Raw genomic sequence first — 13,031 nt, 5'->3', positions numbered from 1 at the left:
CCACGCATCTCTACAGCTGACCTCATTACAAAAACAAATTATTGGCATTTTTAAATTCTTGGTGACTAAAACGTACAGTACTGATGCTAATTAAAAAACAATCATAAAACGCTTACCTAGTATGTAATGGATGTCCCTGCTTGTTACCACACAAATCACTGATGATCGCAGGAAAATTGGAGAGAGCGTCAGTCGCAAGACATTTTTGGCGTTTTTAATCTCTGACGGTATTTCGTCTTGATCGCCCTTTGCAATGTTCTAGTATTGAGCCAACAATCCATATTTGTTCACTGGATTGAAAGCCAAAAACTCTTACTACTCTCATATCAGACATAACGGCTTGTCAAACTAGAACCACATGACAATACTGCGGATTCTGATTGGCCATATATTCTGTATTTTGAAATGTAGTACTTAAGTTACAATAAACTTTAATCGGGTCATTGAAAAAAATAAATATAGATTTGCAGGCACGAACGCACACAGGAAATAAAATGAGTTAAAGACCAAGCTTTTAGTTTTTTATTTTTTTTTACCCCAGACAGACCAACTGTTTATATGACATTTAAACAACAGGGCTTATTTAAAACACACATATTTAATATGTAAATTAGTCATGTGTGCGCTGAACGCTCTGCCACAGCTCGTCAGTCTGGTTAGCGACTAAACGTTGATTACACTATGTAACACAATTTTTGTTCCTGTTAGTGTTATTTCCTAATTGCTTATGCCTCAAAAGTATAGAAAATGGCTATTATTCCCCACAAACTTTGCTTTTGTGACCAGGACAGTGATATTTTGAAATTTACCTATTTCCAATGAGAAAATGAGTAGTTTTTCGAGATTTACGATTATACTGTAAATCACTTTCACGAATCAGCCCCCAAATGTAGTCTCCCATCATGTTCTCGTTATACTGTCCTTGGTAGCGGCGTTCAAAGTCCAGTATATCCTGGTGGAAGCGCTCGCCTTGCTCCTCCGAGTACGCTCCCATGTTCTCCTTGAATTTATCAAGATGAGCATCAAGGATATGGACTTTGAGGGACATCCTACAGCCCATTGTGCCATAGTTCTTCACCAGAGTCTCAACCAGCTCCACATAGTTTTCGGACTTGTGATTGCCCAGGAAGCCCCGAACCACTGTGACAAAGCTGTTCCAAGCCGCTTTCTCCTTACTAGTGAGCTTCTTGGGGAATTCATTGCACTCCAGGATCTTCTTTATCTGTGGTCCGACGAAAACACTGGCTTTGACCTTTGCCTCAGACAGCTTAGGGAAGAAGTCTTGAAGGTACTTGAAGGCTGCCGACTCCTTATCTAGAGCTCTGACAAATTGTTTCATAAGGCCCAATTTGATGTGCAGTGGTGGCATCAGCACCTTCCGGGGGTACACCAGTGGCTCCCACTTGACGTTGTTCCTCCCCACAGAGAACTCGGTCCGCTGTGGCCAGTCCCGCCTGTGGTAGTGCGCCTTGGTGTCCCTGCTGTCCCAAAGGCAAAGACAGCAGGGAAACTTGGTAAAACCGCCTTGGAGACCCATCAGGAATGCCACCATTTTGAAGTCTCCTATGACCTCCCAGCCATACTCATCATACTTCAAGGCGTCCAGCAAGGTCTTGATGCTGTTGTAATCCTCTTTGAGGTGCACCGAGTGAGCCAGGGGAAGAGACGGATACTTGTTACCATTATGGAGCAGCAAGGCTTTGAGGCTCCTGGATGAGCTGTCAATGAAGAGGCGCCACTCATTCTGGTTACGTGAACTGTATTACATAATAATTTCCTTTATTCCGAGTCTAGTGGAAATTTGTATATATATATATATATATATATATATATATATATATATTGTAATATGATTGCACCTCACACGGTTCGTTAAAAATAGACCCAACACACTGGAATGGATTTTTTTAAGTGCGGTTGCACAATTTTTAATAACACAAACAAAACAAACACAAAATAAACACCTAGCTCTTTTACGAGCACTCACACACAGGTACACCCTGACTACCCCGGGACAGCTAAGCTGTTTCCCCGGCCTTACACCAAAACACCGGTTAAGTACCACACTTACTTTTTATTTTCTTTGGCTACTCTGAGACAGAGCACCTCTTCTGTCTCCTTCTCCTTAGCAGCCATGAGCAGACTAGCTGCCTCTCTTAAATACCCTGCACCTGGTACTAATTTAACAATGGCTACCAGGTGCAGGGGATAATTAATACTAAAACAATTTAACAAATTCAATTAAACAATAAAGCCAACAATTAAATTAAACAAATGTGCATTCTGCACATGTTTTCCACTCAGGGAGGCTTTAACCCCCTCCCTGCTGTGTTACACTTCCCCCCCCTTGTCTTTTCAAGACACCGGCCACTCGACGGCCACCTCCCTCCACCCTTAAAAGACCACCCACCCTCAAGTCCAGCAATGTCAATTGTCGCCCTCTTCCACGGGCGGGCTTGAGGGTGGGTTGGTCCCTCCGGCGTTTCCAGGGAGGGACCTAGGACCGACGAGGAGGGACCCAGACGGCTTGTCCAGGGCGACCACAGCGCATGCCGGTGACCGGGAGCCAGGACTGGCAGGCAGAGGCGCGTGGCTGTGGACCGGCGTAGCGACGTCTTTAATCTCAGGGGGAACAGAGCAGTAGGTATGTGGAATGGAGCAATCAGCAGGGGGAGCGCCAGCGACGTCTGCCTTTTGCGCAGTGACATCTTCCTCCTGCGCAGCGACGTCTGGGATTCCAGGGGGAGTGAAGCAAGGGACCAGGCAGACGACTGTGCCTGGCTGTACTGCGACTTGGGAGCCAGGTCAAGCGGAGGGAGGTCTGGGCATTCCGGCCAGGTGTCCACGCTGTCGGGACAAGGGACCTCCCTCGGCAACGCCGGACTGGCTTGCAGGGGAGGCGGCACATCCTCCCCCTTGACTTCCACCGGTGACTCTGGCAACAGTGGCTCCTCCCCTCTGGGCTCTGGAAGCGGCGGCTCCTCCCCTCTGGGCTCTGGAAGCGGCGGCTCCTCCCCTCTGGGCTCTGGAAGCGGCGGCTCCTCCCCTCTGGGCTCTGGAAGCGGCGGCTCCTCCCCTCTGGGCTCTGGAAGCGGCGGCTCCTCCCCACTGGGCTCTGAGGCTGGAGTCAGCAGGGCTCCTCTCGCTTGCTCCCACCTTTGGAACAACAGCTCCAGTTCGGTCGGCTCCCGCACTTGTCTCTTCAGCGGGGCCAACCCCAGCTCTCTCTCCCATCTCTCATTTTGCTCTTTTTGAGCGGCTGTATTTTTATTGATCTTCTCGATCAGTTCTTTAAAATCCATTTTCTGGGTCTCTTGGGGCGCCCACACACGCTGCCACCACATGTAATAGAATTGCAACTCACACGGTTCGTTGCCCCTTTAAAAATAGACCCAACACACTGGAATGGATTTTTTTAAGTGCGGTTGCACAATTTTTAATAACACAAACAAAACAAACACAAAATAAACACCTAGCTCTTTTACGAGCACTAACTCACACACAGGTACACCCTGACTACCCCGGGACAGCTAAGCTGTTTCCCCGGCCTTACACCAAAACACCGGTTAAGTACCACGAGCAGACTAGCTGCCTCTCTTAAATACCCTGCACCTGGTACTAATTTAACAATGGCTACCAGGTGCAGGGGATAATTAATACTAAAACAATTTAACAAATTCAATTAAACAATAAAGCCAACAATTAAATTAAACAAATGTGCATTCTGCACATGTTTTCCACTCAGGGAGGCTTTAACCCCCTCCCTGCTGTGTTACAATATATATTACAAATTTCACATATTTTATAACGTTACCGTAGGCTACTTTTTTTTTTCTTTTTTTTTAGTTACTGCGGTTTTCGTTTCGCAAATCTACTGCACACAGTATTTTTAAGCACAAATATAATAGCCTGCATTTCAAAAGTCACTGCCGAAGTTGATTACTTATTCTTCCAGAAGTAATGGTCAGGTGTAACAGAGATACAAGGTTATATTTGCGCCGGGCCATGTTGTTAACAAGCCTGATGTTGTCGTCCAGACTTTACTGTGAAACTGACTGTAACCAGGGAGGGTGTGAGCGCATTCTACTGGAATGGAGAATATGGCACGGAGTTCAATTATGAAAACGCAAGTGTAAACAAACAAGTAAAAAAGATTAGCCTGTCGTCAGACATGTCATGTTAATAAAACATGCATTAATTTACTGCGTACTGGTATTGTGTCTGGTCTGGAAAGGGGGACACATGGGCGCGTTAAGAGAATTTCTGCGGGACATTTTTTATTTCAGGGGGGCATTGGCGCAATGGCGCGGCCTAGCGCGAACACTGCAACAATCCTTCATTTTGTTCCACAAATGCAACTGGGAATATATCAGAAGGAAATATTTAATCTTGAAAGTAGTCATTTTGATTGGAATACAGCAAGCTGAAATGACAGGTAGGATAACAACTTATGTGCCTAATATGAAACGTATGTTATATATATTATTATTTTTTTTTAATTACTATTAGAAAAATAAACAATTTTGGTTTTACAGGTTGTATGTACCAGTTTACACGTGTTTACACAATAGTGTTCAACGGAACTGCGTCTGTGTTTGCAACACAGCTCCTGGATGCAGGTACAGTCAGCTGGCAGACGCGTACGCTCCTCCATAGAGAGTACAATGCAGCCGTCATACCAGAAGTAGTGTTATATTTTCTTTTTATGTAGTATTAGAAACAATGATTTCGGTTTTATAGTTTTGTGTGTACATGTACCCGTTTACACCTGTACACGGGTATATGTACATACCCGTATCTTTTGAAATGTATATTTTATTATATTTTTTTTATTATATTATACTGTTTGTAGTCGTGCTGTATATGCGCTCAATTTAAAAATAAAGCCTTTTATGTTTAATTGTCCATTTAAATGTTGTTCCTGTGATGCAAATGTTAGATATGATGTTCATGAATAAACCTTTTTAGTTTTATCCGATAGTATGTCTTTCATTTTCATAACAAAGCAGTTTAAAAATGTATGGGTCAAAGTGACCCGCGTGTTAAAGCCTAATACTTTCGTTTATTACTAGTGAAGGGTTTGCTCAATGCCGTTGTCTCCATGTAACGAATGAGTACTTAACTCAAAATTATGAAATTTACTTTTAGCTGCACATCCGGCTTTGAAATACGCATGCGCCAGCGAGCGGTGTCGAAAGTCAACAAGTGATGAAATATCTTTGCGTGAACATGCAGGCTCAAAGAAACAGGTGAGAGAGAAAAAAGAATTGGCCACCTCTGTTATAGAAGTACCAGGAATCATACTTTCTCCTTTGTCAACATGCCTTCTCTCCCAGCTTGTAATTTCTTACACCAAACAAGAAACATACACTTTCTATTATGTCTCCATATTCAGCAAAAGTAAATGGAATATATGGCAAATGGCAGATGTAGCTGCTGCAATGTAAGAAGGTATTCAGTAATGGGAGACTAGTAAGTTTTGATCAATATTCAATGCGCTTCCTGAGTGCTAGCCTGGTAAGTGCAAGCCATGCTGGACTGGAGTGATGTAATCTTGTAAGTAGTCTTGCTGCAGTGTTTTATACAGTCTGCAATTTACCACAAACTCTATCTGGATTTCTGGCAAGCAATGCATTAAAGCAATCTGATCCAAGGGTTACACATGCATGAGTCAGCATTTCTACAGCCTTGTCAGCCAAACAGAAGCAGATCAACAGGGAGACAAGATTCCAAAGGGGAGAAATAACAGTACATTTGTAGAGGACTGGGTTCAGGCTTAACAGTTCATGCCACAATGTTTTTTAGACATCTATGTGGTGTTGAATGTCCAAAGACCCACATAAGAACTTTAAGTAATTGTAGCTTACAAAATAATTCTAGAAATCGAACTCATTAAGCCAACTAGACAGTGCAGAGAAGCTATAAAAAAGACAAATAGAGTGTTAGGTTATATAGCCAAGAATGTTTAATTGAAATCCAGAGAATATTAAAATTATACAATGCACTGGTACAACCACACCTAGAATACTGTGTACAGTTCTGCTCCCCATATCATAAGAAAGACATTGAAGCCTTGGAAAGAGTACAGAGGAGAGCAACACGATTCATTCCAGGATTAAAAGGCATGTCATATGAAGATAGACTGAAAGAGCTGAATTTATATAGCCTAGAAAGAAGTCAGGCGACCTAATAGAGGTATTTCAAATGGTTATGGGGTTTAACAAAGTAACTGCTGAGAATTATTTTTCACATGTCACAGAGAACAGAACCAGGGGCCATGGGTGGAAGCTGAAGAAGGGCATATTCAAGGAGAGGAGAAGGAGCTTTTTCACAGAAAGGGTGGTGAACCATTGGAACAGGCTGCCCGATAGAGTTGTTGAAGCAGAGACTATCGGATCCTTCAAGAAAAGACTGCATGAACAATATTGTATAACCCTGTGGCAGGGTACACCCCACCCCTGTGCGTATGTTGTATTTATGTTGTATTATGATTTAAATATATTGCTCAGTGTTTAAAACACAATAGGGGACCTGTATCAAGATCGACCAACGCAGTGCTAAATTGGGTAAGTGTAAAGTAGCGTTCTGCCGCGGCACAAATTTTACCCCATCCCAAATGTATTAACTGGCCCAAAATTAATGAGGCATGGCGTAAGCTGCCATATTTAAATATGAAAATTCCACTGCTCTGTTCTGAAACCCTCAAAATGGGCTACTGGTAACACAGATTAACAGATTAATCTGAAATATAGCGCCCCCCCTCCAAATGGGCTAACTCAAATGAACAATAGGCAGGTCATTTGGAGAGGCAATGACCCGTGTTGACTAAGTGTCTTGACTTTTTATATTATATTATTATTATTATTATTATTATTATACGACAGATAAAACCAAATATACAAAATGAAAAGGATATAATGAACCAAGTTTATTATATGACAAATACAAACAATTGTACATAAAGAAATAGCCGGTATCAATCTACAATTTCATCCTCAGGGAGATCAGAAAGGGTCATGCAAAATTTACAGAACTCGAAAATGTTGCTGAATTTGTCATTCAAGGTTGTTTTTAAAAGAATCTATTTTGGCTGCTTGTTACTTTTTTTGAAGCCAACACAGACTATTTTAAACAACTTTTTTCCAGCAGAAGTTTGTTACATTTTTAAAGATTGTTTCAATAGCGAATCGAGTTACAATGTACATTTTTCAAGAGTTGTCTCAGTAGCTAGGCTAGTAAATGTGAAAATGTTTCAGCCTTGGTTTTTGGGTGATGTTCTTGATGAACTGTCATGATAATACATTTTAGGCAAGTTACATCATTAGAATATAATGTAAATTATGTGGGTTTTTTTTTTTTTTAAATAAAATGTCGGTTTTGTAGAAATTCATTGTTTTTTTATTGTCATTTGTGAATTTCTTTTCCAGGCCCCTATGACTACTGCCACAATGCTCTTTCTTATCAGCTGCTTTCTGACTTTTTCTTTGCGCCCTAAAAAGACCAATTTGAAATCGGTCATATTTGTGGACCCTTTTAGGGCTGGCGCTGCCGCTTCATAAATCTCATTTTAATATCACAGACTTCATTTACAAATGAGCCCCATCTACAATTTGCCCGTGCATATAATTAAGGCTTGACACGCCTTAAAATGCATGGCTAATGAGCGTCGGAGCGCACTGCACGGCGGCGTGCATTTTGGCGGTGGTAGCATGGGGCAGCAGTGTGGAGTAGTGGTTAGGGCTCTGGACTCTTGACCGGAGGGTTGTGGGTTCAATCCCCGGTGGGGGACACTGCTGTTGTACCCTTGAGCAAGGTACTTTACCTAGATTGCTCCAGTAAAAACCCAACTGTATAAATGGGTAATTGTATCTAAAAATAATGTGATCTGTATAATGTGAAATAATGTATAACGTGATATCTTGTAAAGATTGTAAGTCGCCCTGGATAAGGGCGTCTGCTAAGAAATAAGTAATAATAATAATAATAATAATAATAATAATAGCACGGCCATAACTTGCCAAAAGTGTCATGATGCATACGGGGCAATTTTAAGGCTGCCGTATACGCGCTGCTATGGCCTTCACGCCGTTGCAAACGCTTGATACATGTCCACCAGTGTTATTATTGTTTTACAGCCTGGATGGGGTCAAAAATTATTTATTTTTAAACTTTTGTTTATTGCTCAAATCAAGTTTTGCTGTTTGGTGGTGCTGTTAAGCTGTAACGTTTTCACAGGTACCATCTGGTCGTGTTGGTGTTTCGTGTTGGTGTTTAAGAACGGGACTATTATTATTTCGGGACCAACCCGTGGATTACAAATAAAGCAATACCCACCGCGGTACTGCTTATCACTATGTTTTGTGTCATCAGACAATTGGATTTAAAAATAAAACAAACATTGCACCTGGGTTATCGTTGTCTGTCTGTTCATTAATCACTGCTGCATTCCTGCATCTGCACACAGTTAACCACTTTGCCACAGAAATACAGCAAGGTCTAAAACTGTGACCTGAGCAATGACTCAGAGCAATGTGAAAACCAACTTGGTGCAAGGATGCTGAGCTATAAAAGGAACATACATGAGGTGTAGATGTGGTATTGCTGAAGCAATATGAACAAGTTATATACAGTACACCCCCCCCCCCCACCCCACTTAGACTGTAAGTAAAAAACTTGAGCTGTCACTATCATATATGTATATATATGAAGGAACCTCCCTCAATAAAATGATGTTGGTATAATGCTTCATTCCAATTGGATACGCCAGGGTTGGCATTCATGGCTCTTCCAGGCCACTCCATTGCAACACTTATTTATCTTCAGCAGGCTCCTGCAATGGAATAGACTGGAGGAGCCATGGTTACCAGCCCTTGGGATAACCACTTCTCTAGATCACTGTTGTGTTTGATGAGTTAAACAAGGGGAAGCACATTAGAGTTATGCTATGCGCTGAAGCCCATAGGTAAAGAAGTGTACAATAAAGCCAGTGCAACACCTTACCAAAATCATTTTGATGCTGAATACGTAGTAAACATGGCAAATAATGTTCTAGGCACAAACAACAACAGAGAGTCATACAGAAAAACAAAAAGTAAAGAAATAAAATATTAAGAAAAATATTACTTCAATATTGATAGCTTACCAATAAATGCCAGATAAAATACAGTTGAAAAATACTATACCTTCATCATCTTTTGCATCACCTGGCTTTGGCAACTCCTGTTAGAAAGTAAAGACAAACACACATGTGTAAAACAAAACTATCCAGCACTTAAACCGATTCTCAAAATATACTTTGATGTAATGAATGTAATATCTTAACTGTAGAGCACTTTCTATGAGATGTAAAATCTATTCTAAATTACTTACATAATCACAGTTATGTTATCAGTTAGCTGTGAAGCAAAGCTAAAAATAAACAAGGATGGAATTTCAATAAGATACTCATGCATTTTTAAAAGCACTATTCCTTATAAACCTCATTACAGGTAAGTATTACAGACTATTATTTAAGGGTTGTCAGTCCTTTGCAACATGCACCATCAACAACCTGAATAACTGTTTAATTCAGTTAAATGTCATACTACTAAACGGTAATAAATTAGCTTGGTCATTGTTGTCTAATCCCAATCTGGACACTGCTGAAAATCTATTCATGGCCTGTTTAGGCTTGATTGCTAATCTGTGGACTGTGTTTGTGGGTTTTCATATCATGATAAATATGTCAACGTCAACAATATTGTAACTTTCCATAAAATGAAACCACTTTACTATCCAAAGTATTTTATGTGGGGATTCATTTTCCTATCTGATACAGCACTATGGTCAAGTAGATCTTTTATGTGTTCTTTAAGACAGCACCTTATTTTTTATAGGTTTTATGTTACCCAATTGCTATTAAGACTGTAGTCCCTGCTTCAGAAAAATGAATTATTGCTTAAATTAAGAAGTAAAAAAAGGATTTTACTGACCCCCACACCGGTAAACCCTGAGTCTGTGTCTGTCTGTTTTGAAGTATAATGGGCTGCAGGACTCGAGCCATTTCTGTTTAATTCAGTCATAGCGACATTTTCAGCCACTGTGCTACTGTTCCTACAGGGAGACAAAAAAGAAAAGTAGAGATTGAACATCGAAAGGCTGAACTTAGTGCCAAGTTATAAAATTCTTATCTATTTATAGGGGCAACCCTCAAGGAAAACAGTAAACAAAAAAAGCACCATTTGGCTCTGTAATCCAGTTTTATATATTTTATTTTTTAAGGAGCCGAAGGAACACTCAGCTGAATCTACTTTCCTCATTACACCCCCCTCCTGGAAAAAGTAATCCGCATTTTGGTGATCTTTCCCTGCACGGTGTGTCATAAAATACATGAAGGGTTGCAGCGCCAGATACCACCGAGTTATCTGAGCGTCGCTATCCTTCATCGTGCTTAACCACTTGAGTGGGGCGTGGTCAGTGACGAGATTGAATTAATGTCCCAATAGGTAGTAGCGTAAGGTCTGAGTGGCCCATTTAATGGCCAGGCATTCCTTCTCAATGACGGAGTGGTTACATTCCCGGGGGATCATTTTTTTACTTCTGTAGAGGATGAGCATCCAAAGCGTCGGTGTGGAGGATGAATTCCTTATCAAAATCTGGTGTGCTAAGGGTAGGGGTTTGGCAGAGTCTCTGCTTAATGGTATCAAACGCCCCCTGACATTCTCCTGTCCATTTAATTGAATTTGGTGCACTCTTTTTTGTGAGGTTTACTAAAGGGTTGACCACTGTGGCATATTCCGGGATAAATCTTCCTTGGTAGTAACCAGCCAACCCCAAGAGAGACCTCACCTGAGACTTGGTTTTCTGGATTGCAGCGTCCATCAAAGCCTGGACTTTGGTGGCGACGGGTTTCACCTACCCATGTCCCATAATAAATCCTAAATATTGAGTCTTTAATTTGGCAAATGCAAATTTACCCAAGTTGGCTGTCAGCTGGGCTACCCTCAGAGACTGCAGGATGGCCGTGAGCCGGGCAATATGCTCTCACCAGGCGGAGCTGTAAATAACCACATCATCAATATACACTGCTGTATACTCATGATGTGGGCGTAAGACCGGGTCCATTAGTCTCTGAAAGGTAGCGGGCGCATCATGTAGCCCAAACGGCATGGTTATGAAATTAAACAGACCATCAGGGGTAGGACAATGCAGTTTTCTTCTGTGAACTGCGGGTTAAGGGGATCTGCCAGTATCCCTTCGTCAGGTCCAAAGGAGATGAACCTTGCCGTTCCCAGTCTGTCGAGAATGGGGTATGATGGTAGGCATTGAACTTGACAAAAGCATTTACATAAGAACATAAGAACATAAGAAAGTTTACAAACGAGAGGAGGCCATTCGGCCCATCTTGCTCATTTGGGTGTTAGTAGCTTATTGATCCCAGAATCTCATCAAGCAGCTTCTTGAAGGATCCCAGGGTGTCAGCTTCAACAACATTACTGGGGAGTTGGTACCAGACCCTCACAATTCTCTGTGTAAAAAAGCGCCTCCTATTTTTTGTTTGGAGTGCCCCTTTATCTAATCTCCATTTGTGACCCCTGGTCCTTGTTTCTTTTTTCAGGTCGAAAAAGTCCCCTGGGTCAACACTGTCAATACCTTTTAGAATTTGGAATGCTTGAATCAGATCACCGTGTTCAAGACTGACCAAATTCAATTCTTTGAGCCTGTCTGCATACAACATGCCTTTTAAACCCGGGATAATGCAGAAGCCTTTTAAACCCGGAAATCAATGCAGAAGCAATTGGTGCCATCCTTTTTGGCAACTATCATAATTGGACTGCACCACTCGGTCCTGGAAGGCTCAATCAACCCCAAGTTCGAGCATCACTGGCACCTCTTCGCCAGTTCATCGACTTTCCGGGATCCAGTAATGTCTCTCTCGAACCGTGACCCCTGTTGGAGTGATAATAGCATGCTCAACAAGGTTAGTTCTGCCGGGCACATCAGAAAAAACATCCTTGAACTTTCCAATTAACTCATGCAGATGTCGTTTCTGATCTGGAAGTAACTGTTCCCCAATCGAAATACTCTGAGTGCTAGGGACCTCTATACAAGGTCCAAAATCATCCTGCCAGGGCTTCAATAAATTTACGTGGTAAATTTGCACCCCTGTTTTCTGGGTGGGGCTGAGCCAGTGAACCATGGGGCGGGTCTCCAGTGGCCTCTGCTACTCCTGGAAATGCACCCGATGTGTTTCCTCCGTGATATTCAGACGCTGGAGGATGGCCTGTTTGACCAGGTCATACCGGTTGGCCTCCTCGTTGGTCGGCCTGATAAGAGGCTTGGGCCTCCCAGATTTAGCAGGGGCCCAGCTGACTAGCCCAGTACTCCTTAGGCCACAAGGCAGTGGTAGCCAACCGCTTGAAGGCAACCAAGTACCCTTCCGGATCATCCTCCGCCGTCATTTTCTATGCCCTCGCTTTAGGGGGCACCATCACGGGTCCTGCTGGTACTTGGGGTGCACCTCTGAGTCTGACCCTCTCGATCAGTGCTTTGTATCTCTCCTCTCTCTCTCTTCGTCGCCTCCCGTCTCTGATCCAGCACGGTTAGTGTAGTGACATCCATAATCCCGTTTTCTGACACCACGTGTGGCTTGCAGTGCGCAGGTGTAGATGAGATGCAGTGCTCAGGAATAACACACACAAGACAGCTATTTTATTTGGCTGGGTTGCATGCTTGCAACACTTAAATAATAATACCTGGCTCTACACAACAATATGTATAGCAGAGGTAAACCACGGGGTTCAGTCCCGAAATAATAACAATAATTACACACACTACATACACACGATCACAAGTCCAACAGTGAGAGCTCCTACTGCAAGTGGATAATTAATACAATACTAATGACAACAATGGTGTAGAGTGGTCCGGGGTGGGTGCTGGCTTTTAGCGACAGCTCCCAGATTAGTTAGCCGTCTACAAATGTCAAACGTAACAGTTTATAGACATACAAAACAACACAAAACACTCACGGTTATATTTTCACTGTACTT

The 13,031-nt window shown here is 42.3% G+C and overlaps 1 protein-coding gene across 1 annotated transcript in view; it reads right to left on the bottom strand.

Annotated features, from left to right (window-relative positions):
* Nucleotides 1-13,031, bottom strand: part of pcnx2 (pecanex 2) — a 148,704-nt gene that overhangs the window by 116,240 nt on the left and 19,433 nt on the right. Inside the window, exons 3-4 of the mRNA XM_034017005.3 lie at nucleotides 9,972-10,092; nucleotides 9,183-9,219 (exon numbers count right to left, since the gene is read on the bottom strand). Coding sequence (XP_033872896.3) covers nucleotides 9,183-9,219; nucleotides 9,972-10,092 — 158 coding nt within the window. The remainder of the gene's footprint in view (nucleotides 1-9,182; nucleotides 9,220-9,971; nucleotides 10,093-13,031) is intronic.

This window comes from Acipenser ruthenus, chromosome 6, assembly GCF_902713425.1.
Source record: "Acipenser ruthenus chromosome 6, fAciRut3.2 maternal haplotype, whole genome shotgun sequence".
NCBI lineage: Eukaryota > Metazoa > Chordata > Actinopteri > Acipenseriformes > Acipenseridae > Acipenser > Acipenser ruthenus.
The sequence above is the reverse complement of the archived record's forward strand: the minus strand, read 5'-3'. Positions and strand labels throughout refer to the sequence as shown.